The sequence below is a fragment of the Tupaia chinensis genome, unplaced genomic scaffold (genome assembly GCF_000334495.1).
Source record: "Tupaia chinensis unplaced genomic scaffold, TupChi_1.0 Scaffold000238_1, whole genome shotgun sequence".
NCBI classification, from domain to species: Eukaryota; Metazoa; Chordata; class Mammalia; order Scandentia; family Tupaiidae; genus Tupaia; species Tupaia belangeri.
In genome coordinates, this window is record NW_006159716.1 from 9,237,958 (window position 1) to 9,265,218 (window position 27,261).

General features: G+C 41.1%; 1 protein-coding gene across 5 annotated transcripts in view; it reads right to left on the minus strand.

Annotated features, from left to right (window-relative positions):
• Positions 1-27,261, minus strand: part of MAPK14 (mitogen-activated protein kinase 14) — a 97,108-nt gene that overhangs the window by 49,507 nt on the left and 20,340 nt on the right. For 3 of the 5 annotated variants that reach the window (XM_006148646.3, XM_006148645.3, XM_014587878.2), the window contains exon 2: positions 6,604-6,733. In XM_006148646.3, coding sequence (XP_006148708.1) covers positions 6,604-6,733 — 130 coding nt within the window. Of the gene's footprint in view, positions 1-6,603; positions 6,734-22,330; positions 22,561-27,261 lie in introns of those variants that run through there. The other 2 variants (XM_014587876.2, XM_014587875.2) reach the window with 2 other exon arrangements.

Below are 27,261 nucleotides of genomic sequence, written 5' to 3' on the forward strand. Positions count from 1 at the left end.
GAGACGGAGAAACTCTTTAGATCCTTACCCAGACAACTGCAAGAAAATCAAAATTACCCGTAATTATACCAGTCATTATAACTATCATTAACATTTTGACGTATTTTCTTCTCTTTGATTCTTCAGTTGTACATAAATTAAACTGGGGTTATACTCTGCAGGATATTGTTTTATATCCTGCATTTTCACTTAACATACAACGACCTCTCTCATGTTTTCAAGTATTTTTCAATAATACTTATGTATGTCATATCTATCATTTGTATATACCATAATTGAAGCAATTTCCTATCTTTTGGACATTTAAGGAATATTGTAATATATACTTTTTTTAATTATTTTAAATTTATTTTACGCTCATGCACCAAACATCATTACAGCTATACTATTTTCACATCTTGTATTTTCTTCCAGAAAATAAATTTTAAGACAGAATTATAGGATGTAAGGATACCAATATATCGGGTTATGGGAAAAGTCATGATGCATTTTTGCATAGAAAAAAATACATCATGACTTGTCCAACCCAATATGTAAGGATCTTAATATTGTCAAATTGTCCTCCAAACAGATGAGACCGATACACCTTCCCACAAATAGTGCATCTGTGCCCTTAGCATGGTACCTTCTAAACAGCGCTTTAAATTTAAGTCAAATCTATTTTCTTTCTCCTCCTCCATCTAAAACACAATTGATTCCTGAGTGTGACACATTCCTGGCTGAAGCTTTGGCCCTTTGATCTCTCTCCCCTACATCTATTTCTACTGAAGGTAGCTGAGATCTAGAAGCCAATTTTATTCTTCTGTCCCAGTATTTTCTAATCACTGATTCTTGCTACCTGAGCTACCCTAGCTCCTCAATATAATAAGAAAAGCTAAAAATAACATGCATTGTTTTACATTATTGCAATCGAATAAACCATTAGAGATCCAATTTATAGAAGATTATTCATGTGTTTCCTCAAAGACAGAAAAACAAAACAAACCTAAAACATCTTAAAGTAGGGACCAGTAGATGGCATGGTGGTTAAGGCATTGGACTCCCATATGGCTGAGAGTGGTTCAAGTCCTGGACCTGGCAGTTTAACCTCGGGCCAGGCACATATGTGTGTGTGCCCAAAATCCCAAGAGGAGAAGAGAGAAGGGATTGCAATGTGGCCATTCCCCCTGGGGGGTGATTTCTTACTCTCTCTCTCTCTCTCTCTCTCTGGGAAGTGCACGAAGCCAATAGGAAAATTCTCTTAAAAAAATTTTAAAAATAAAAGCACCTCAAGTAAAAGTTCTAACTTCAGTTTGAAAACACGAAAGGCATTGTGAAATCAAACACCTGTAAGTTTGACGCCACTATCAGTTTGTGATTTCTTATACTTATGAGCTAAGACTTTGTCACTCTAAAAGTCCAGCACTTGGAATGGTACCTGACATACAACAAGAGTTCGATTAATATTCTGTAAATACGTTTAGTATCTTCTCTGAGTCCTACTTTCCTCAAATGAAAGGCATGGGTATATCATTGCTTATTTTCATAGTACAGTGGGGAAGATTAAGTAGACAACATATCTGAAGGTGTCTGACACAAAGGGCTAACAATGAATCACCAAATAAGCGATGATCACAACCTAGTTTTATAAAAAATTATAATACATAGGGGCCAGTAGATGGCGTAGCAGTTACACCACTGGATTCCACGTGGCTGACTGTGGTTTGGGTCCTGGACAGGCGGCTTCAAAAATCACACAAGGCACACGTGCTTGCGTGCCCAGGATCCCAGAAGGAGAATGGATTGTGAGGTGGTCATCCCCCCGGGGTGATTTCTCACTCTCCCTCTCGCTGTGTCTGTCTGTCACTCGCTCGCTCTGGTGAGTGTTCACACCTTAAGGCAAAAGTCTCTTAAAAAAAAAAAAAAAAAAGGAATTACAATACACATAGGGAAACTACCTGAGTCAGCTACTTCCAATAACAGAATTTGAGACATAAAGCTAACCTAAATTATTAAAATGATTAAAGTATGGAGGGGCCAGTCCATGGTATGGTACTTGGGGTGGCTGGATCTCACATGGCAATTGCGTACTTCCAATCCGGGATTTGGCAGCTTGCGAAACACATCAGACGTGTGTATGTGTGTGCCCCGATGCTGAAAAGGGAGAGGAGGAGAAGGGATGCAGCACGACCATTACCCATGGGGCGGTGCTTTCTCACTTTCCTTCTCTCCTCGCTGCCTCCTGGCCAGTCAGTGCACGTGCCCTCTGGCAAGTCAAAAAAGAAAAAAAAGCATCACTGCAAGAAGCATGATAAACCTGGGGAGGGGAGAATGGAAAAGGCAGACTAGTAAACACCAAGCAAATTTTAATTTCCTAAGAAAGGAAATACTGGGGCCAGCCGGTGGCGTGGTGGTTGGGGAAGCCGGACTCCCACAGGGCCGACTGTTCAAGTCTCAACCTGCCAGCTTGCTCTCTCTCTCTCTCGCTCTCTTTCTCTCTCTCACTCTGTCCCTCTTTGGTCAAATTAAAATAAATAAATAAAGTTAAATAAAACAATTATTTTTTAAAAAAGAAAGAAAATATTTACACTACGTATTTAAAGTATTTAACATAAACACACCCAAAACAATAATTTTATGAGATTAAAACTATCTAATTACATCACAGTGTTTTTAAATTTTCTGGTGGGCTTTAAAATATATCCCTCCTCTAGTAACTATATTCATGGAGTATTAATCATAAGGAAAATACTGTCAAACAAAACTTCCCTAGCATTAAACTAGATCTGGAGAATATTTAAGGAATATTCCATAATCTATTCCCTTTTAGTTTGAATCATATTCCTTTATTCTTTCTGCTATTATATGATTTCAGTCACCTAAAAGTAACCTAGAAATCAAATTGTTAGAAAAGACATTTGCAATACAAATAAGCAATAAATACCTATAATGACAATGCTACAATGGCCCAAAAGCTGGCAAACAGAAGTGATAGATTTTTATTAAACTAGCATACACCTGTAAAAACCACTTTAATTCAGTAGTCAATCAAAGAATACCTAATATCTTTAATGTAACCACTCCAAAACAACCACTTGGTCTCCTACGATAATGTTAAATTTAAATAGAATTTATAAAATAAATGATAAAACAGCTCTTTCAATTATTTTTCAATTTCCGAATGCACAGACCTCCAGGGCTGTCGGTGGGTAGTTGGTGCTGCGTGCCCAGGCAGCACAGGATGCAGCTGGTGGGCAGCCTCGCCTTAAGCTTTCCCTCCAGCAGGTATTCATGAGATCAAGGCCGCAAACCCTACCAGGACCGGGCCAGCTAACTGTTCAGAGAGTAACTCCCAGTGTCAGAGGACACCCCCAGCTGTACTTACTCACCTATAAATGTGCATCCATCATTCATTATCACCAATAGAAACAGTAAATCAAGATGAACTAATTGTGAGTTAGAGGCATTTTTGCGTTTCAAAAAAAAAATCACATGTGCATTCTGGCACCTAAAATGCTATTTGTTACTAATGATTAAAATTTTCGATTGAGGTTAGCAGGTGGCATGGTGGTTAAGGAGCTGGACTTCTACATGGTCAACCACGATTTGAGTCCTGGACCCAGTGGCTTTAAAAAAAACATGCTGGGCATATGTGTGCATGTGCCCAAAATCCTGAGAGGGGAATGGAAGAGAAGGGATTGTGGTGTGGCCATACCCAGGGGTGGGGCAGGAGTAATTTCTCACATTCTCTGTCTCTCTCTCTCTCTCTGAGATGCACACACCCTATTGCAAGACATTTTTTAAAAAATCCTGTTTTTCTCATATTATCAGCCCTTTTTTTTGGAAAGAGTTTTGTAGCCTTTCCTAAATTAGACTGACTACATCCCATCACTCTGTGGCCACCCCACTTCTGATGAGCACAGAATGGCCCACAAGTAACTAGCCTAATATTATATAAAACATTTCAGGACATTTCATTACAGAACACTAAAGTATTAAAAGTAAACATGGTTGCCTCTTATGCTTACTGGAAAAAACAAAGCACAGATTCAGATATCCCCAAAATAATTTTGCCCTAAACACTGGCTTAAATTGTCTATGAAGAAAAGCAAAACAATGAAATGTAGTGCTGGCCATCTCCTATACCAGATGTTCTTAAATTAGCACAGGCTACATCGGTGGGGCACCAGGGCCTCCCAGAGGTGCTCTGGGGTCCCACACACGTTTGGCTTATATTCCATTTGAAAGTATTCTTTATATTTAAAAAAGCTGTGACAGTGTCTCTGTCACATTTATTAATGTGCAATAGAAAATAGCCTACATACTCAAATATGTTCAAACAAATGTAAACAGTCAAGCTGCCAAGATACCTTGATTCTATGCAGACCCAGCAATGAAGTTTCTCCTGCTAGCTTTTTCTACATATCTTGACTTCTTATAAACACGCCAGTGACTAGGAAGGCCGCAGTTCCACACTGAACTTTTTCACAACTCAGGTTTGCACATAGCTGTTTACATGAAATTTTATGCTTAGAAACAGAAATTATTTCAAGCAAACAGGATTCTCTCAATAGTATGCTACCAAAATAAAACACAGAAATAAATGAAAAGCTGCAGCTGTGATTATAGCAATAGCCATAATACAATCACAAATCTAAGTCTCAATACTCTCCATTTAGAAGGAATTTGCACTAATAAAGCAAGTCAAATAAGAAAAAACAAAGTACCACTTATCTACGATGCTCTTTCTCACTATGGAGAAAACAGTTTAATTACTAATAAAGAAAAAGTCTGCATCACCAAGGAATAAAATCACATATTATGAGTTTTCTTCTACGCAGTAATCAGCAGCAGAGCCCAAGAGTTCTAAACTCTTTATTGCCATCGTTTGCTTTAAAATAATCATTTATTTAATTTTATTTATTATCATTGTTCTTCAGTTTGACCAGCAAGAGACAGAGAGATAGCGGGAGGGAGAGTGAGAAGCAAGCTGCCAGGTGTAGGACTCAAACCTCAGCCAGCCATGTGGAATCCAGCGCCTTAACCACCACTCCACCTGCTGGTCCCTCTGTTGCCATTGTGTCTACAATGCTACAAATGTCAAAATATCTTTCATACAGAACTCATAGAAATTCTTAGCTTATTTTGAAATTCAGAAAGACAAGTGTCTCTAGTCGATTGCTTTTTCACTTTCAGGTAATATCCCGATTATTTACTTAGTATGCTAGAATTTACAAGTATTTGAAGAATGGTATTTCTCAAACTATCAAACTGGAGGGAATGAAAAGAAACCCTTAAACAACATGTTTCTGTCACATTTAATAATACCTAAATCTGGAAAGGCTATCTCTTGACGATTTCAAAACAAAAATTATTAAAATTAAGTACTTTTAAGGTTTTGGGTGTTTTTGCCATAGGGTGTGTACACTTGCCAGGGAGAGCAAGAGGGAAAATGAGAAGTCATCCCCCTAAGGAGATGGCCACATGGCAATCCCTTCTCCTTTTAGGATTTTGGGTATACATGCCCATGAGTCCTGGTGATTTTCAAGTCACTGGGTCCAGGACTCCAACCACAGTTAGCCATGACGGAATACAACGCCTTAACCACCATACTACCCACTGACCAAGATTTAACATTTTTAAGTAATACATAAAATAAAAGCCATCCTTAATAGGACTTTTAGTAACCCTAAAGTATTCTACCTCAAATATTTCCCTCAAATAACCCATGATACACACAAAATGCCATGGGTCCCGGCTATTCTGATAATATAGTCTTAAGCAAACCAGGCAAAGAATGCACAGCTTCTTTTTAATATTTTCTCTTAAAAATTCTTGTTGGGCCGACCCATGGCTGGTGGCTAAAGCAGCTAGATTCCACATGGGCAACTGCAAGTCTTGAACCTAGCAGCTTTAAAAACACACCAAGCACATGTGCGTGTGTGCCCAAAATCCCCAAAGAAAAAGAGACAGAGGAGAAGAAACTGTGGTGACCATTGTCCAAAGGGGGCGGGTGGGGGGCGCTTTCTGGATTTCCCTCTCTGTCTCTCTCTGATGAGCATGCACACACACTCTGGCAAATTGGGAGAAAAAAATCCTTGTCAATTTTTGGTTGCACTTCAAAATATGCCCTTTTTAAATTTTTTTACATTTTAATTGCCAGAGGGTATGTGGGCTTGGCAGAGAGAGACAGACTGAGATGGGGGAGAACACACCCCGCGATGGGGAATAGTCATACCACAATCCCCTCTGTTTCTCCATCCTTTGGGGATCTGGCGCACCCACACACAGGCACCCGGCATGATTGTCAAGCCACCGGGGACAAGATTTGAACCGCAGTAAGCCATGTGGTATCTGGCTCCCTTAAGCACTAGGATACAGAGCCAGCCCTAACAAACTGTTTAAACAGTCTTCCCTCTAAAACTTGTTACGCGTAATTAGAACTTTAGGAAGACACAGCACTTTCCAAGGCTTTGAACTGACACAATCCAATGACAGTAAAACGCCAGCTCAGGAAGCGTGCGCCAAAGCTGGATGCGCTCCAACGTATTCCCACTGGCAGTAATTAAAACACAAGTCTTTTCCAGCCTATTGAAGAACAGAGTCTCTTCCTCGGTAACTTACATTTTCGTGCTTCATGTGTTTAAGTAACCGCAGTTCTCTGTAGGTCCTTTTGGCGTGAATGATGGACTGAAACGGTCTGGAGAGCTTCTTCACTGCTACACGCAACCCAGTTTTTGTGTCAAAAGCAGCACTTAAAAGAAAAAAAAAAAAGACATGCCATTAAAGGTGCTCTAAATATTGTTCTTGAGTATATACAAGGCTATTTCATTTCGCAATTAAGTGAGTCTAAAACAAAATACCAAAAAAAAAGGCAAATAGAAAAACTAAAATGACTTGTAGGCCTACCATCTAAAGAACGTTTCGGTTGCTATTTTCGAAACTTCTAGTCTTTTGCATGCATCTAAATCACAAGAAAAACTTATTCAGAAAACTTACTCTGGAAAGGTCCAGGTAGTGGTATTTTAGACTTTGGGAGCTCGAGAGTTTCTGTCGTGACTAGTCAGCTCTGTGACCGCAGCCAGAAAGCAGCCAGATTGAAAAAACAGGTGTGGTTGTGTTCCAGTAACATTGACAATACCAGGCAGCCGGCTGTGAGACAGCCTACTGACTGACAGACACAGAGCTGGACTCTGTCTTCTGCCTGGGATCCCTGGCACCTTGCTACCACAGGCTGCCTGAGCAGGATAAAGGTCAGGTTTCCAGGACAAGGAGCTGGCATAAATATTTCTGGAACACCTGCGAAGTATCTGGCATATTCTAGAGGCAATACAGTGGGAAACCAGGCAATAAAGTCCTCCCCTCAAGGGATGGGGGGGCAGAATTAGATAATAATTCCGACAGTGATGAAAGCTTGACTGCATTCAAAAGAGTAATGGGACAGACGGTGAGCCAAGGGCGTCACACTGCGTTAGCTAAGATATCTGAGGAAGTGTAACTGGGCCGAGAACTGAACGACGAGGAAGTACTACACTAACCAGGTGAAGCTAGAAGGGAAAAGCTTTGAATAGGAAAAATAACAATGGTAATGGAAACATTTATTGAATCTTTAACACAAACAAGTACCTGTTTAAGGACTTTTACATTAACTTTTTTTTTTTTTAGTTTTTTTTTTTTTTTTTGCCATAGAGCACATACATTCACTGGAGAGAGACAGTGAGAAAGAAAGAAATCACCCTCCCCTCAAGTGGGGATGGTCACATCACAATCCCTTCTCCTTCATTCTCCTGGGATTTTGGGCACAGGTGTTCAGTGGGATTTTCAGGTCGCCAGGTCCAGGATTCAAACCACAGTTGACTACGTGAGAGTCCAGCGCCATAACCACTACTGCATCCACTGGCCCCTACATCAACTTTTGAAAATGAACGCCCATAGTCCCACAGGACTCCTATGAAATAAGTACTATTATCCCACCCTCTCCCAACTGAAACACAGAGAGGTTAACTAACTGGCCTGTGGTCACAAAGCCAAAACGAGGCAGAGAGTCTGGATCCGCAGCTCATGCCATTGACCGTTTGTCTATGCGACTTCTCAAAAAAGCAGATGCAAACAAGCAAATGACAAAAGAAATAGAGGTAGGAAGAGTATGGCGCACAGTGCAGGAGCCACAGTGTGGGTGGAGCATGGGGGGTGGGGGGTAGAAAGGGGTGAAGTCAGAGACGTGGGGAGTGCAAACTTGTGATAGCCACAACAAAAAACGTGATGTGCGCTGTTAGTTTTAGACGTTGTCTGGGCTAATTCCATCATCCCTCATCCTGCTGATCTCAGTCTAACCAGCATCTAAAGGCTTTCTGGTCATCTATCATTACCAAACTCTCTATCTCCACTCGCCACCTCCCAATTCGTGATAAATTCCTGCGAATCTTCAACCTTGTTCCCGCACCCTCCCTCCATGTCTACCTTGAAGTCACGACTTCTCTTTGAGCCCTGCCATTAGAGGGCGTTCTCTCTCAGGGCCCAAGTACCTCTTGGCTAGCAGGAGGGTTGTGTGTCTCCTTGCAAACACCACCACATCGCGACTTGCTTTCCGTACGTTTTCTAAAAGCCACGACTCACAACCCTAACAAACCATCACTTCCTCTCTGCTGCTGTTATCCACTGGCCTGGAACTTTCTGGCATTCACTGTAGTTAGTTCCTATCTATTATAAAAGTCTTTCTCCACACCCAACTTCTGTCATCATTCTTGGCAACTTCAACATCCAGATGGAGGGCACATCCAACATCCTCTCGGTTTCCTGACCTCTCTAGGAAACTCCACCTCGTCCAGCCACTCCCTACACACCCTAGCCCTCCAGAAACTATCCCACCTATAAAATGCCAGCACTCACCTCCGCCACCATCTTATCCCTTCTAGTTTCTGTCTAGCTTACTTGAACACTCACTACAAAAATGCGCTGACCCCACCATCACTGCCTGTCTCTATTCTTCAGCCCTCTCCTGCCTTCTTTTCCCCTCCCGTTCCAGCTGCCTGAGCAGGATAAAGGTCAGGTTTCCAGGACAAGGAGCTGGCATAAATATTTCTGGAACACCTGCGAAGTATCTGGCATATTCTAGAGGCAATACAGTGGGAAACCAGGCAATAAAGTCCTCCCCTCAAGGGATGGGGGGGCAGAATTAGATAATAATTCCGACAGTGATGAAAGCTTGACTGCATTCAAAAGAGTAATGGGACAGACGGTGAGCCAAGGGCGTCACACTGCGTTAGCTAAGATATCTGAGGAAGTGTAACTGGGCCGAGAACTGAACGACGAGGAAGTACTACACTAACCAGGTGAAGCTAGAAGGGAAAAGCTTTGAATAGGAAAAATAACAATGGTAATGGAAACATTTATTGAATCTTTAACACAAACAAGTACCTGTTTAAGGACTTTTACATTAACTTTTTTTTTTTTTAGTTTTTTTTTTTTTTTTTGCCATAGAGCACATACATTCACTGGAGAGAGACAGTGAGAAAGAAAAAAATCACCCTCCCCTCAAGTGGGGATGGTCACATCACAATCCCTTCTCCTTCATTCTCCTCCTGGGATTTTGGGCACAGGTGTTCAGTGGGATTTTCAGGTCGCCAGGTCCAGGATTCAAACCACAGTTGACTACGTGAGAGTCCAGCGCCATAACCACTACTGCATCCACTGGCCCCTACATCAACTTTTGAAAATGAACGCCCATAGTCCCACAGGACTCCTATGAAATAAGTACTATTATCCCACCCCCTCCCAACTGAAACACAGAGAGGTTAACTAACTGGCCTGTGGTCACAAAGCCAAAACGAGGCAGAGAGTCTGGATCCGCAGCTCATGCCATTGACCGTTTGTCTATGCGACTTCTCAAAAAAGCAGATGCAAACAAGCAAATGACAAAAGAAATAGAGGTAGGAAGAGTATGGCGTGCAGTGCAGGAGCCACAGTGTGGGTGGAGCATGGGGGGTGGGGGGTAGAAAGGGGTGAAGTCAGAGACGTGGGGAGTGCAAACTCGTGATAGCCACAACAAAAAACGTGATGTGCGCTGTTAGTTTTAGACGTTGTCTGGGCTAATTCCATCATCCCTCATCCTGCTGATCTCAGTCTAACCAGCATCTAAAGGCTTTCTGGTCATCTATCATTACCAAACTCTCTTTCTCCACTCGCCACCTCCCAATTCGTGATAAATTCCTGCGAATCTTCAACCTTGTTCCCGCACCCTCCCTCCATGTCTACCTTGAAGTCACGACTTCCCTTTGAGCCCTGCCATTAGAGGGCGTTCTCTCTCAGGGCCCAAGTACCTCTTGGCTAGCAGGAGGGTTGTGTGTCTCCTTGCAAACACCACCACATCGCGACTTGCTTTCCGTACGTTTTCTAAAAGCCACGACTCACAACCCTAACAAACCATCACTTCCTCTCTGCTGCTGTTATCCACTGGCCTGGAACTTTCTGGCATTCACTGTAGTTAGTTCCTATCTATTATAAAAGTCTTTCTCCACACCCAACTTCTGTCATCATTCTTGGCAACTTCAACATCCAGATGGAGGGCACATCCAACATCCTCTCGGTTTCCTGACCTCTCTAGGAAACTCCACCTCGTCCAGCCACTCCCTACACACCCTAGCCCTCCAGAAACTATCCCACCTATAAAATGGCAGCACTCACCTCCGCCACCATCTTATCCCTTCTAGTTTCTGTCTAGCTTACTTGAACACTCACTACAAAAATGCGCTGACCCCACCATCACTGCCTGTCTCTATTCTTCAGCCCTCTCCTGCCTTCTTTTCCCCTCCCGTTCCATAATAATAACCTGAGCTCACTGTCTCTGTTGTATTACACCTGCCACGATAAAGTCTAACCTTGAGTGATCTCGACCACTTTTTCCTACAAGTGTGAATCCAAGGAACTAACTGTTGTTGGAAGAAAAAAAAGAATGTTCAATCAGACTGGTTTTATTTTTAATTTCTGAACTTAAATAGGCTCTCAGTACTGCCGTTATTTTTCCAGTAAGTTCATTTTCCTACCTCAAAGTGAACATTTAACATCATCTCTCTCAAATCCCCAACTCACCTTCCACCCTCATAACTGCCCTTCCTCGTAGAAAATGGAAACCCTCAGGGGCCAACAGGTGGCAATAGTGATTAAGGAGCTGGACTCCCACATGGTCAACCATGGCATGAGTCCCAGACCCAGAGGCTTGAAAACCATGCTGGGTTCACATGAGTGCATGCCCAAAATCCTAAGGGAAGAATGGATTGCAACTTGGCCATACCCCTGGGTGGTGATTTCTTACTTTCCCTCTCTCTCTGTCTCTGTCTCTCTCCAGTGAGCACATATATCCTTATTGCAAAAACCTTAAAAAGAGAATAGAGACCATCAAAAAGAAGCTCCATCTGTCCGCCACCAAATCTATAAACCTATGTGCACTCGGATCCATCTTCTCTAGCTTCTTTCTTGCTGTAACTAAGGACACATCCCCTTCTTAGCAAACTCAAGATTGTAGTACTTGGTTTGAAGCCATCTCTCTCACGGCTTTCTTCTCAAGGGCTTTGCTCCTTCATTCCCTTTCTCTCTTGCATCATTAAATTTCTCTTTACCTACTGGGTGGGTCATTCTCATCAACATAAATATGCTCTAGTTATTTCCCATCCTCAGCAAACAAAAAACTTCTGTTGATGCTTCTGGCATAATTAAAGTACTCCAAAAACTCATCGACACCAGATGTTCCCACAGTTCAGTTTCCAGAACAGCTACATCGGTTTCACCTAAGAATTTATAGTAAATGCCAATTCTCAGACACTACTCCAGAGCTATACAATGAGAAACTCTGGGGCAAATCCAGTAATCTGTATTTTGGCAAGTCCTCCATACAATCCTAAACTCACTAAAGTTTGAGAACCACTAATCTCTATGCCTGCTATGTGTGCTCCAAGGACCAGCAGCATTGGCATTATCTGGAAGCTCATTAAAATGCACAATCTCGGCTTCAAAATAGAATCTACATTCTGACCAAATCTCCAGATGATTCAGACATCTCTTCAGGCTTGAGACATACAGAGCTACACCGCTGACTCATTTCAACTCCATTTTTCCCTCAATCCACTCCGAAACTGCTCTTCTCAAGGAAAATTAACCACTATTATCAAATCCAAGTGCCACTTTTATGGATCAGCAATTGACAAGGTTACCACTTTCCCTCTCTCTAAATATTCTCCTTTCTGGAGTATCAACATTTCCACTGGTTTTCCATGACCTCTACGGCAGTTCCTTCTCTGCCTCCATCCTGTGTGCTTCCTCTACTCAAGCTCTGTATATTGGAGTTCTTCAGGGCATGAAGAACTCTCTCTCTCACATTCTCCTTCTGGATGATCTCATCTATAGTCCATGACTTTAAATTTAATGCCATATATATATATATATACACACACACACACAAACACACACACATATATAATTTTATTATTTATTTTAAATTTCTTTTATACATTCAATCACATGTGTCACTTAGCTTGGAAAGTGAATGTTCCAACATGAATACATTTCTCATCAGTTCTGCTGGGGATACCATACACATTCTCATCAACAGATAATAACCCATGTCTTTGTCCCACAGATGTCTTGCCTCTCTATTTTTCTCCTTAATGGCCATATATATTTAAAAAACACCCAAATTTATGTCTCTCACTGAAATCTCTTCTCAAAACCCAATTGCCTACTTGACATTTCCACATGAAAGACAAATATCTTAAATTTAACAAGTTCGAACACCCAGAACCATTCCTCTCCCTGCATCTGTTATCTCAATAAATGGACTGTCCACCACTTGCTTAAGCCGAAAACGTGTCATCCTTGATTTTTCCCTTTCTTCCAGTCTGTTGGATCCCACCCAAATCTATCAGCAAGTCTCATGGTTTCCACCCCCAAAATGCATGTCAAATTCAGCTTCTCTTCACCACTACCACACTACGGTCCATGCCATCCTCGTCACCAGTCTGCCTCCTCAGACCAGTCCGTCTCCTGCTTTGCCCCTAACATGCTTCTCCACAAGCATCCTTTCATATCCTTTAAACCCCCTCAGCCACTACGTTCTGAACACGCAGCTCCTTCACCTAATTTAGACAGGCTGTTCCTGGTTCCAGACATTCTCTTAGGCCCCACGGTCATCCCACAGCTAAATTCTTATCCTTCAAGTACTGGCTTACAGTCACTCCCGCAGGGATGTATCTCAGCAGCCCCAAGCAATGATTCTGTCACAAACCTTCTCTGATTCCCTCCTTATCCCACATAAAGGGAGGGAGTTCTCTTCTCTTCCATTCCCCTTGATCCTTCGAAACTCATAAAATACTAACTTCTCTCTCAGTAGTACCAAGCAAATTTATACTTATCTCCAAACTCAGTTCTCAAACAGGCTGTGGGGAAGAAATTGGGGAAATGGCCAATGCTAGTGACCGGCTTCTCCAGCTCTCTGCCTCAGAGCTTGCCTGCCACCTGCAGGCTGGGCACTTCTTCCCTCGCCCTCTGTGGCCAGCCGTTCTGCTGACCTGACTGAGAGCACAAGTTCAGTTCAGTGGAGAAGTAAGCAGACTTGAGTCACCTATCCAAGCCACTGTCCATGCCTGCTATACCAGTAATAAAATATCATCTGACTCCTATATCTACTCAAGGAAAGGCAGGCTAGGATCAATCAGTACCCCACAGATCTTTGTGAACACAAACTATTATTATATGTTTACTTACCATCCAGCAGAGGTTAAATAAGGACCAGGGCTTTGGAATTACATTACCTGGATTTTAATTCCAGTTCTGCCACTTACAAGCTGTATAATCTTGATGAAGTTAATTAAATTTGTTTAGCTTCATATATGAAATGAGGATAATGTTTATATATGTAAGCTGTAGACTGTTGGGATTAAATGTTATGACCCATCAAATAAAAGCCCATATAAAAATAATAGGTCTAGCAAAAAGCTGGAACATGGTAAAGTTCAAATATTAGACATTAACAATGTCTGTTTGGTTGGAGCCGGCAGGTGGCATGGTGATTAAAGGTGCTGGATTTCCACATGGCAGACTGTGGTTCAAGTACTGGACCTGGTAGCTTGCTTTCTCACTTTCCCTCTTTGTCTTTCTTTCTCTGATCAAACTGGAAAATTAATAAAAAGAATACATAAAGTTAAATAAAATAATTCTTTTTTTAAAAAAGTCTGCTTTTGGGACTAGCAGTTAGTGTAATGGCTATGTCGCTGGACTCCCACGTAGTAGACTGCGGTTCACGTCCCGGACCAGGTGGCTTAAACTCACGCGGGGCACGTGTGTGTGCATGCCCAAGATCCCAAGAGGAGAATGGAGGAGAAGGGGTTGCGGCGTGACCATCCCCCCTGGGGGGTGATTTCTCGCTTTCTGTCTCTCTGTCTCTGTCTGTGTGGTGAGCTCACACGCCCTATAGCAAAAACCTCTCCAAAAAAAACAACAACAAAAAAAAAAAAGTCTACTTTTCAGGGACCAGAAGTTAGCGTAATAGCTATGTCGCTTGACTCCCACATAGTCGACCGCAGTTCATGTCCTGGACCCGGTGGCGCGATTTCTCGTTTTTTGTCTCTCTGTCTCTCTCTGTCTGTCTGGCGAGCGCATGCGCCCTACAGCAAAAAAAACTCTCAAAAAAAAAAAAAAGTCTGCTTTTCCTACCTAGAATAAACATTTTGAGGACAAAAAGTATATCTGTTTTATTCACTAGTTCATATCACATAGCACTTAGCAGAATGCCTGGCTCATGGTACATTTTTTCTTTCTTCTTTTTTTTTTTTTTAAGGTTTTGCCATAGTGCGCATGCTCTCACTATAGAGAGACAGTGAGAGAAGAGTGAGAAGTCACTCCCCAGGGAGTATAGCCATGCCACAATCCCTTCTCCTCCATTCTCCTCCTGGGATTTTGGGCACGCACACACATGTGCCCAGTGTGAATTTCAAGTCACCAGATCTGAAACTCAAACCACTCAGGGCTATGTGAGAGTCTAGTGCCTTAACCACCATGCTGCCTGCGGCCCTACATGGTACAGTTTCAACAGATGCTTAACAATGTAGCTGCCTCAAAATATCTAAGAAAAACAATAATTTCACTCTCAATTTTTAAATATTCAATAGCACCCAAAAAGTAACTGATACTAATGTTAAAAACCAACATTCATTGAGTGCCTACTACTGTTAGAGACTGTTTTTAAATCTTTAGGTATATAAACAGCTTGAATTATTACAACAAGTTATGAGAAGATATTATAATTCCAATTTTACAGAAAAGCAAATAAGGCACAAAACAGTTAAGATGTTGCTCATGGGGGCCGGCAGGTGGAGTGGTAGTTAAAGGCACTGGACTCCCACATGGCTAACTGTAGTTCAAGTCCCTGACCTGGTGGCTTGCTTTCTCACTTTCCTTCTTTCTCTCTGTCTGCCTCCCTCTGGTCAAATTAAATAATAATGATAATAACAAATGAAGTCAAATAAAATAATTTTTTTAAAAATACGTGCTCAGAAAAAATGGGTCAGATTCAAGTAGTGTGTGCTTCATGCGTGAACTCTTAACTACTACACAATAAGAGACAAGCAAGTTCAACTTTGCTAACAATTCAGTCTATTTTAAATACACTCTAATTGCATTGACTCTGATTCTTTTCTAAGATACTTCTCACCATAATTAACTACACTTCACAACAAAAATGTTTTCCTGTGATCTTACATGGAACTCAGGACAGTACTACTTCAAAAGAACTTTCACTCTAAATAAATTTGCTAAGTTTTCAATCCCTAAAGTTCCACGATGCCCTGTGATTCTAAATTACTAAAGAATTCAATTATGCGCTATCTTGCAAATTCCAAAATATCACTTCACATTACAACACGTGTGTGTGTGTGTGTGTGTGTGTGTGTGTGTGTGAGACAGAGAGCACAGGGACGGAATGGCCATCATACCCACCAACAGGAGAAGGACGGAACAGACATCTCACGCACACTGCTTCTTCCATAACTGCATGATTTCCTTAGGACACATTTCTACTTCAAAGGACATATACTCCCACCTTAAAAATATTTTTTTAACTTGCAAAAGAGAATAAGCAAGAACTGTTTAGAGAAACTGCTCTCTTTATGAGCAGTAACCCTCGTCGCTACAGCTGCTAAAGCAAGGAACATATGCTCCTTCCCTGCCTACGTCTTTAAGCATTCAAGTGCTCTCAGCTAGCTTCATGTGCCCCAACACCTTCACTAACAAAAGCAGTATTTAGAAAGAATATTACGTAGGGGCCAGCAGGTGGCGTGGTGGTTAAAGGCTCTGGATTCCTTCGAGTCCCAGACTTGGCGGCTTGCTTTCTAGCTTCCCTTTCCCTCTCTCTCTCTGTCTGGTCAAACTGAAAAATAATAACAAGTGAAATTAAATAAATAGTTCTTTTTTTTTTTTTGAGAGGTTTTTTCACTACAGGGCGCGTGTGCTCACCAGACAGACAGAGACATAGAGACAGAAAGCGAGAAATCACCCCCCAGGGGGGATGGCCACACTGCAATCCCTTCTCCTCCATTCTCCTCTCGGGATCTTGGGCACGCATGCACACGTGCTCGGTGTGAGTTTTAAGCCACCGGGTCCAGGACGCGAACCGCGGTAGACAACGTGGGAGTCCAGCGACATAGCCATTACACTAACTGCTGGTTCCCAATAAACAGTTCTTAAAAAAAGAAAAAAAATTATGTATATAATCCTAAATTACAAATTTAAATACTGAAAAGCAGAAACTCTTAATAGCTGAAAATTAAGAACAACACATAATCACTTGCTAAAACCAACTGAATGCTCAGAGAGAAGAAATTCAAATTTATTAAGTACCTGATTATGCCACATAGTGTTTGGGTATTGTTTAACTTAATCTTCCTAATAATTTCATGAGGAAGTTATATATATTCCCCCCCCCAAAAAAAAAAAAAAAAAAAAAAAACAATGTTCAAAAACATTAACCACTTACTGAAGGTCATTTAACTAGTATGCGGCTGTGATTCAAACTCTTACCTGTTTCGTTCCAATCCTGTCTTTTCCAGGATGCCAATCTAATGCCAGCGATGAGGACAATCCTGAAGATGGCTATTAGTTCTGTCTGCCTGTCTTCTTACCCTCCTTCATTTAAGACAGGGTCTCACCATGTCACAATTGTCCTGCCTTAGCTTCCCAGGTAAAGTTACAGGTATACCGGGACGAGCAGATGGCATAATGGTCATGTCGGTGGACTCCCATATGGCCGACTAAGGTCTGAGTTCCAGACCCAGTGGCTTGAAACTCACACTGGGCATGTGCATGTGCATGTCCAAAATTCCGAGATGAAAATGAAGGAGAAGGGATTATGGTGTGGCCATCCCCCCAGGGGCATGATTTCTTGCTTTCTCTCTCTCTTCATCTCTCTCTCTCTCTCCCCCTCTCTCTCTCTCTCTCTCTCTCTCTCTCTCTCTCTCTCACGCAAGTATATACACGCCCCATAGCAAAAATTTCTCTTAAAAAAAAGGTATAGGTACACCTCACTACACCTGGCTCACTATGATACCTGGATCAGTCTCAATCCTCTTGCCTCAGCTTTCCAGTGCTACAGGCTTGGCAGCACTTGGCCTGGTCGGACTGGGAATCAAATCTAGGCCTCTCATGTGTTCTCAGCCTGTGGACACAGCATGCCATCATGGCTAGACCAGTTTTGCTTCGCTTATAATGATTCACTTACCAGTATTACCAGTTGGGAAGATTCCTCTTAATCACATTTTTAAAACTAGAGCTACAAGTAAAACCTTGCTTTCATGAACAGCATCATAAAATGGAATGATATTTGTGATGATCAGGTTCTCCAACTAAAATTCAGGATATACGTGCAACCAGAGTTTTCCCCCACTGTAAATTTATATGGAGCCCTCCAAAGGGCTCCATATAAATTTCCATTGGAATTAATCACATTCTTATTTTATAAAATCATTATAAATTAATAAAATTCATCATAAAATCAATTCCCATCTTATAAAATCATGATATAGTTTTAAAATTACAAGAAGAAATATAAAGTTCATCAAAAGCAGAGATTACAATGTTAGGATGCCATTGTCACTCTTCTGCTGGCTGTGGACCCAGTGCCTAGCACACAGTAATACTCATGAAATAAAGTCCAATATTTGGTTACACATTCATACATGACCCACTGTTTACAGTATTCTTAATATATCCTAATTTGTTTATCTTTTAAATTTATGTCAACTTTATTCCACAATGGGTTTAAAGCAGCCTAGGACTATATAGGGATACGTGTGTGCATGTACCAGACAAAATCGTAAGTGATTGAGGGAAAGTAAATAATATAAATTAAATAACAATGTCTGTATAGGTGTGGTTAGGATCTATCATAAGGTCTTCTAAATACCCATTACAGGTGGGCCCGAAATTCAGCGCTGAGCCCAGTAAAGGCATCACGAAGAACAAACAATCGGTTAGGACATGAGTCACCAGAGTCATACAACCGAAACAAACCAGGCACCAACAGAGCTGGAGAGAGGCATAATTACGACTATAATAAAACCAGAGAAAAGATCCTCCTGCGGATGTTCGTGAAGGAGACACTACATACTGTGGCGAAAATGTCCTAATCAACCTTTTTACAAAAATGTAATAGTGGGTTTCAGATGGTTCTCTTCTTAGAGCATCCATCAGTATACACTGCTGACGTAGGCCAAAATGCAGTCCATTAGCAAAAGGTGGGAGAGGGAGACTAAATACCACAGGACACGGCTCTGACAGACTTGACCTGAGAGGACATCTTATGAGTGCTTAGGAGAATAAATAACAAGTCCCATATTCTTCAGACAACCACCCCCCCCCCCCCCCCCCAAGATGCTCTGAGCTATCAACTGAGCTTCTGAAAGACACAGAGATACAGGGAGGTTGTGTGCTCCAGGTCTGGCCCTCGGTTGCTGATTTTTCGAGATACACGGTAAAGGCAGGTCAATAGGCCACAACAGTCAGCTGAATAGAGCACAGGAAACAACTTGTTAAGAAAGGTGAGAGTTGGGGCTGGCAGGTGGTGTGGTTGTTAGAGGCACCGGACTCCCACATGGGCAACTGTTGTTCAAGTCCTGGACCTGGCAGCTTGCTTCCTCACTTTCCCTCCCTCTCGCTCTCTCGCTCTGTTCCTCTATGGTTAATTTTTTTTAAAAAAGTAAAGAAAGTTATATAAAATAATTCTTGAAAAAAAAAAAGTAAAAAAGAAAGGTGAGGAGCTGCCTAACCAGGACAAGTGCATGTGCCCTCAGACAAGACATGAATAAGAATGCAAATGACTGCACCAGGATTTTCCTCAAAAATCAATTTGGGTCTTTCCCAACAGAAGGAAGAATGAGCAATCACCAGGCAAGTCTTTGACTAATCTGTGAAAATCATAAGCGATCTTAAAATATCTTTTAATGGTCACAGATCAGTTCCCTAATCCTCCAATGCTGTTAATAATCCTCCAATGCTGTTAATAAGCAAAAATGAACCCCCAATAATGGTTAAGATAACAAACACAGTTTTATTTATTTTTGGAAATTAATAGAAATATTTAAATATATTAAAAACCTGTAGTTACACTAAATTAGCAAAAACTCATTAATATAGCAAATTCATTCAAATATAATACATAAGTGGAAAGAAATAATTTGTAAAAAAAAAAAAAAATATGACATCTCCTCTCCAGATCATACAATTTCAGGCTTTCTTACCATTGAATTCAGATTAGTAACAGCCTTCAAAATAACTATGCAATTTTGACCAGCCCCATAGCCTAGTGGTTAAGAGAGCTGGATCCCACATGGCCAACCATGGTTCTAATACCAGCACTGGTGACTTGAAAAACATGCTAGGCAGGTGTGCAATGTGTATTCCAAATCCTATCCAAATAGAGGAGAAAGGACTGTGGTGTGACCACCACCCACTGCCGGATGCTTTCTCTCTTTCCCTCTAGCAATTAAAAAAATTTTTTTAATTATGCATTCAGACTACTAACTTGCAACTTTCTTTTTACCTACACCACCTGACACAAATGTCAATAAATATTATACTGGAAATGTTAATATTGTTCTGCACAAATCTCACAGAAGTTACAGAAATCTAGATTCTCTTCCTTCTCAAGTAAGATAAACATCTAAGTATCACAGTAGTTCTGATGTGGGTAATCTGCCTCTCAATTTGGAAATAATATTATGAAAATAAAGGCAGCTTTATGCAAAAATTGGAACAAGTTTTGATTTAGAAACCTCAAAAAACATTCTTTAACATGACAGGAAATTTAAGATTCACTTTGAAACGTAAAATGTGAAACTACTAGCTTTCTTTTCATGTCTTCACTAACTGTTAAATACCTTTAGTAGCAATACATATCGCTGACTTTTTATAAAATTAGAAAAGATTCGACTCATTTGCACTAAATATGATATTCTTTTTTTTTTTTGACTCAATATGATATTCTTTAAGTGGAACTTAGTCTCTTAAAATAAAACTTTTATATTGATATGAAGAACATCAGATGTTACTTATTAACACAACTATTATAACTACGTGCAATGACCATCCCCGGCTTTTCAGTTTCTAAAAATTCCTCTCAGAGTCTTAAACCATAAATGACCAAGACAAATCTTATGAGTAGGTAAATAGCCCAAAATGGGAAAAATTAAAAAACAAACAAACAAACAAACAAAAAACAGCAATTAATCACTTTTCTTCCTTTGTAGAACTTACAGTTCAAACAACTTCTATGGTAAATTAAATATTTTCATAAAGACAGGAAAAAGTACTTGTGACACATTTGATTAGGGACATTAGCCCTGGGCCTGCAACTCAGGGAATGGTAACACATGGTTATTTGCCACTCCTGATTTGTTCCCATTTCTGCTGCAAAAGCTCCTAAGCTACTGAACCAAAAATGTTTTACACAACTGCTTTTTTTTTTTTTTTTTTTGAGAGAGGCGTTTTTCTATTATGCGCTCGCCAGACAGACAGAGAGAGACAGAGAGACAGAAAGCGAGAAATCATCCCCCAGGGGGGATGGCCACGCCTCAATCCCTTCTCCTCCATTCTCCTCTTGGGGGGCACGCACGCACACGCGCCCGGCGTGGGTTTTAAGCCACCGGGTCCGGGACACGAACCGCGGTCGACTACGTGGGAGTCCAGCGACATAGCCATTATGCTAACTGCTGGTTCCCACAACTGCTTTAATTTTTACTACGGCTAATGAGAACTAACTTTCAAGCAATGAAGAAGTTCATTTAGATCTGCAATCTAAAAAAAAAATTGAGATCATTTGTGATTAAAATGTGAAATGCAGTTAATCTTCATTGGTGCAAATTCACTTGAAACAGAATGACCGTATATTTCTTCATTGACACTTAAAAGTTACAGCTGTGTCAGTTAACATACATCTTTGAGGGGCAGCAAAGTGGCATGGTGGTTAAGGGTGCTGGACTCCCACATGGCCAACCGTGGTTCAAGCCCTGTATCTGGTGTTTTTCTCTCTCTCTCTCTTTCTCTCTCTCTGGTCAAATTAAAATAAATAAATAAATAAAGTTAAATAAAATAATTTTTTTAAAGTTGTTTTAAGAAACATACTTCTTTGACTGCCACGTGGAGTAACATATTTCTGCATATGAGCACTGGTTATCTTATACTGATTGCAAAAATATTACATGTGGATTGTTTTTTCTTTTAAAAGGTATTATATTGGGACCACCATATGGCATAATGTTTATGTTGCTGGACTCCCACATGATCAAATGTGGTTCGAGTCCCAGTGGCTCGAAACTCACATGTGTGTGCATGTCCAAATATCTCGAGGAGAATTAAGGCGAGAGGATTGTGGTGTGGCCATCGTTTTCCCAAGTCTCATTAGAATGTTATCACCATGGGTACCTCTTATCTACTCTTGTGTGTTTGAACACTTCGATAACAAATGTTTTTGAACTTATCAATTAATAATGTTAGCTCCTTTGAAGTAAATATGAACTATTAAATAGATTAATCACACAAAGAATCATAATCAAGTTTGTCTTGCTGCTACAATTAAAAGGCTTTTATAGTAATAGTGTTTATAGGCTTCGTATCCAGAAAAGCACTCTACAAATATGTTATGAACATGACATAGATGTACATAATAGGCCTTATTGTGCCTTCACAATGTTTGTTATTTCTTCAATCTGTAACTCTCCATCTTACAAGACACACATTTCTATAGCAACACTTGGTGAATTATTTACTAATAAATTATCTCCAAATTTGGTGGCTTAAATATGTATTAACTCACAGTTTTAGTAAATCAGGATTCGGGAAAGTATAGCCGGGTGGTTCTGGTTCATAATCCCCTGTGAGGTGCACCAAGATGTTGGCCACAGGGACAGTCATCAAAGGCTTGACCGAGACCGGGAAACCCACTTCCAAGATGGCTCTCTCACGTGGCTGGTGGCAAGAGGCCTCAGTTTCTTGCCATGTGGGCATCTCCAAGTAAGGCCGCTTCAGTGTCTTCCCAACAAGGCAGTGGGCTTCCCCTAAAGCAGTGGTTCACAACGGAGGACAATTTTTTTGCCCCAGGGGACATCTGACACAATGTCTGAGACATTTTTAGCTGTTAAAAAGTAGTGAGTAGAGGTCAGGGATGCCACTAAACATCTTACTAAGTTCTCCCTGAAGGGGAATTGAGCTCTAGCTCGCAAAGACAGAGGTATCAAATAATCTGTGACTGTTTTTTAAAATCCTTATACTTAGCATCTTGATTCATCTGTCAAAATGCTGGCATTTCCAAAAAAAAAAAAAAAAATGCTGGCATTTCCAAGATAGCTCACTTGTTCATGGGGATACTTAGTTAAGCAAAAGAACTGAAATTTCACTTAGAGCTAACTTTCACATCCTTGTGAATGGTCTCTTCCCTGTATTTTGGTGACCTCAGTTCAACAATTCTATTACACATAAACATACACAGTGTAATATACAGAACAGCAAGCCTTCGCCGAAAGATCAGAGTTCTAGTTTTGGTTCTGACACTTCCTAGCAGGTGATCTTGACTAAAGCTTCTATTGACTCTGTTTCCAAAACCAATCAGATAGGGGTGTCACCAGTCCTGCTTAGCTCATAAAGCTGCTTTAAGGTTCGAATAAGATACTATGTAAAGGAGCTGGGTGGTAGCACAGTGTTAACACAACTGACCCTCACGGGAGAGGTCCTGGGTTGGTATCTTGGGAGCTCCCTAAGCACACCAAGAACACACGCGCCCGTGTCTGTGATCCAGACTGGCTGAGACTGGGAGTATATCCCAGTGTGGGGCCCTGCTGGGGATGCCTGTCTCTGTCTTGCATTCATGGAAGAAAAACGTGGATAACCATAAGGGGAAAAAAATACACATCAATACATGAAAGTGCTTCATAAACCATAAAGGGTAAGTAGTTTTTGTTTGTTTTATAAGGTTTTTTTTTTTTTGCCATAGGGCATGTGTGGTCACTGGAGAGAGACAGAGATAGAGAGAGGGAAAGTGAAAAATCACCCTGCAAGGGGATGATCACGCCACAGTCCCTTCTCCTCTGCTCTTCTCCTGAGGCTTTGGCCACTCATGCACATACACCCAAGTATGATTTTTCTTTTTTCTTTTTTTTTTTTAAGAGATATTTTTGCTATATGGTGTGCATGCTTGCCAGAGAGACCGAGAGGGACAGAGACAAAAATTGCCCCAAGGGCAATGCCCATACTGCAATCCCTTCTCCTCTATTTTCCTCTCAGGATCTTGGGCACATCACATACACACACCCAGCCTGAGTTTCAAGCTGCTGGGTCTAGGACTCGAACCACGGTCAACTACATGGGAGTCCAGCAATGTAACCATTACACCATCTGCTAGTCCCACCCAGTGTGATTTTCTAGCTGCTATGTCTGGGGTTTGAACTGCGATCAGCTAAGAGGGAGTCCAGCACCTTAACCACTATACCACCTGCTGGCCCCAAAGGTGAGTAGCTTTAAACACTGTTAGGCAAATTAACACACTATTAGAGAAGAATTCCATAGCCAGGGCTGTATTTGAAACTTCCAGCATACAGCATATCACAGAGTAAACTCTCAGTAAATATTTTTAGATCTCTTACTCTCAAATGTAGGTTTAGCATATCAGTGAAGTAACAGTAAAATAGCACAAGTTTTTTTAAACAATTATCCTATTTAACTTTATTTATTCATTTATTTATCTGAATTTGACCAGAGTGGGACACAGCAAGAGTGAGAGCAAGAGAGAGAGAGAGGGGAAAAGCGAGAAACCAAGTTGCCAGGTCTGGGACTCGAACCACAGTCAGCCATATGGGAGTCCAGTGCCCTTAACCACCATACCGCCTGCAGCCTCCACAGAATAGATTTTTAAAGTACATTTGAGAGTCCAAACCCTGGATCGTTTGTTGTCTATCTATGTATAACTAGTTTCTACAAGTTAAAATGCACATTTTTCAACAATTACTAGAAACAATTTAAGAACTACTACAATCAATGACATAACATACCCAATACTTTATATGCTGAACTGAAACAATTATTCCTTTATATATTTGTTTCCCAATCTAGGCTGTGAGAGAGAGTAAAACTATAGTTTATTTACCTGTTTATCCTCAGAATCTAGCCCGGTGCCTGACATATAATGCAAGAATAATAAATACATACCAAAAAGCAGATGGTTCCTGACCTCATGAAACTGAGAAATCTAAATGACAAGTCAGAATAAACAGAGTTGCACATTAACAAATTATTGAAGACTTTTATAAGCAGCACATGTGCTTCCTCCAATTCATTCTACATACTCCAATAAGACCATTTTAAAACACTTGTCCACACCACTTCACCACTCAAGAAACTGTTACAGCTGCCTACAAGTGGTTCTACAAACACGAACCACTTGTAGATTTTTTTAAAATGCAGTTGCAGGGCATTGCAGGTGGCATGGTGGTTAAAGCACTGGACTTCCACACAGTCATCTGCTGTTCAAGTCCCAGACCCAGCAGCTTTAAAATCACACTGGGCTCCACGAAACCATTTTGACCACTATAACCCACCACACCCACTTCTCTATATACATCATTACCTTCCTATATACCGTTCACTAATATTGTATGTCAACACATCAAGAGACATTTAACCATGTCTCGGGGATTACCAACAATCTTCCTTCACTACAGGGCCAGCAGGTGGCATGGTGGGTAAGGCACTGAACTTCCACATGGCTAACTGGAGTTCGAGTCCCGGCCTGGCACTATGAAAATCACACTGGATGCGTGTGTGTGTGTGCCCAAAATCCCAGGAGGAGAATGGAGTAGAAGGGACTGCAGCATGGCCATACCCCCAGGGAGATGATTTCTTACTTTCCCTCATTGTCTCTCTCTGTTTCTCTCAGGCAAGTATACATGCCCTATGACAAAAAAAAAAAAAAAAAAAAAATTAAATCCCTTCATAAACATAAATACACACACACTTCAAACTTCCAGATTATGTTATCTTAATATCTAGAGTTATAGAAATCTTCAGGTAATTGGTTGATTTCCTGATTATAACTTTTTCTTTTTTTTTTTTTTTTTTTTTAAGGTTTTGCAATAGGTTGTGTGTGTGCTTGCCAAAGAGAGACAGGGAGAGACAGTGAAAAGGAAAGTGAGAAATTTCTCCCTTGGGGGATGGCCATGCCACAATCCCTTCTCCTCCTTTTCCCTCCTTGGATTTTAGGCAGGCCCACACATGTACCCAAGTGTGATTTTCAAGTCACCGGATGTGGGACTCAAATTGTAGTCCGCCGCCATGTGAGAGTCCAGCACCTTGATCACTACGCCACCTGCTGCCCCCCCCCCCAGTACAATTTTCCTGACTACTGTCATTCATCAGCATTGATGACGGATACCTTCAACTATCAGCTCTTGTACCTAAAGGCTGAACCACATGTACATAACATGAACCCATCCCAAGGGGAGTTAGTGCTACATCTCCTACAGCAGCATCAAGATTTATGTAGAGGCGAACCAGCAGTTAGCATAATGGCCATGTCACTGAACTCCCATGGAGCTGACTGCAGTTCGAGTCCCGGACCTGGTGGCTTAAACTCACACCGGGCGTGTGTGCGTGTGTGACAAAGATCCCAAGAAGAGAATAGAGGAGAAGGGATTGCGGCGTGGCCATCCCCCCTGGGGGGTGATTTCTTGCTTTCTGTCTCTCTGGCGAGCATACACGCCCTATAGCAAAAACCTCTCTAAAGTAAATAAATAAATAATAATAGTAATAATTTTCCCATTCCACAAAGTATACATATTTTTTTTAAAAAAAGAATTATGTAGAAAAATAATCAAGGGAAAGCATGAAGCATTACCTTTCAATAGACCTGGAATACAATGGATGAGATACTTCCTGAGATTAGGTGAGAGTACAAATGTGGAAGTACCACATATGAGCAAGGTCATTGCTGAGACTATTAGATTATGAATTCAAAGGGATATGCACTGAAAGAAAAAAGAAAACTTAAGAATGGACGTGGAGGCCCAGCAGGTGGTGTGGTGGTCAAAGTGCTAAACCCCATGACTGACTCTGTGGTCAAAGCCCCAGACCTGGCAGTTTGAAAAACACATCTGTGCATGCACAAAATCCCAAAAGGAGAATGGAGAAGGGAATGCAGAGTAGCCATCCCCCTGGGAGGTGATTTCTCACTTTTCCTTCATCTCTCTGTCTCTCTCACTGGTGTGCACATGCACCCTATAGCAAAAGTCTTAAAAAAAAAAAAAAAAGAATGGATCACAGAGCAGAAAGAAACTGACCAAAGGATGAATTAAGAGAATTAAAGAAAGACGAGGAAAAATCAGAACAACAACAAAATATTTTTAGGAGGTGTTAAAAACATATGAAGGACAACACTAAATATTAAAGTTGGCATACTGTTTGGCATTAAAATTCGTTACTGCTTCACAACCTCCAAGTCATTAAAGTAGAGCTGCTGATAATTCGGGAAACTGCACTGTATCTTATAAGGCACCAGAATATGTAATGTGCTCAAACAACACATTCTGAATCACGAATAAGGCCAACTGGCCCAGCCTGGTGGTATGCTTAGTGGCAATTTGAACTGCAGTGCTGGAAGCCATGTGGTCGACCACAGTTGGGATCCTGGGATGGGCTAGAAAAACATATTTGAATTAATGTCCAGTATTTGAATTAATGTCCAACCACCTACAGTGCTAG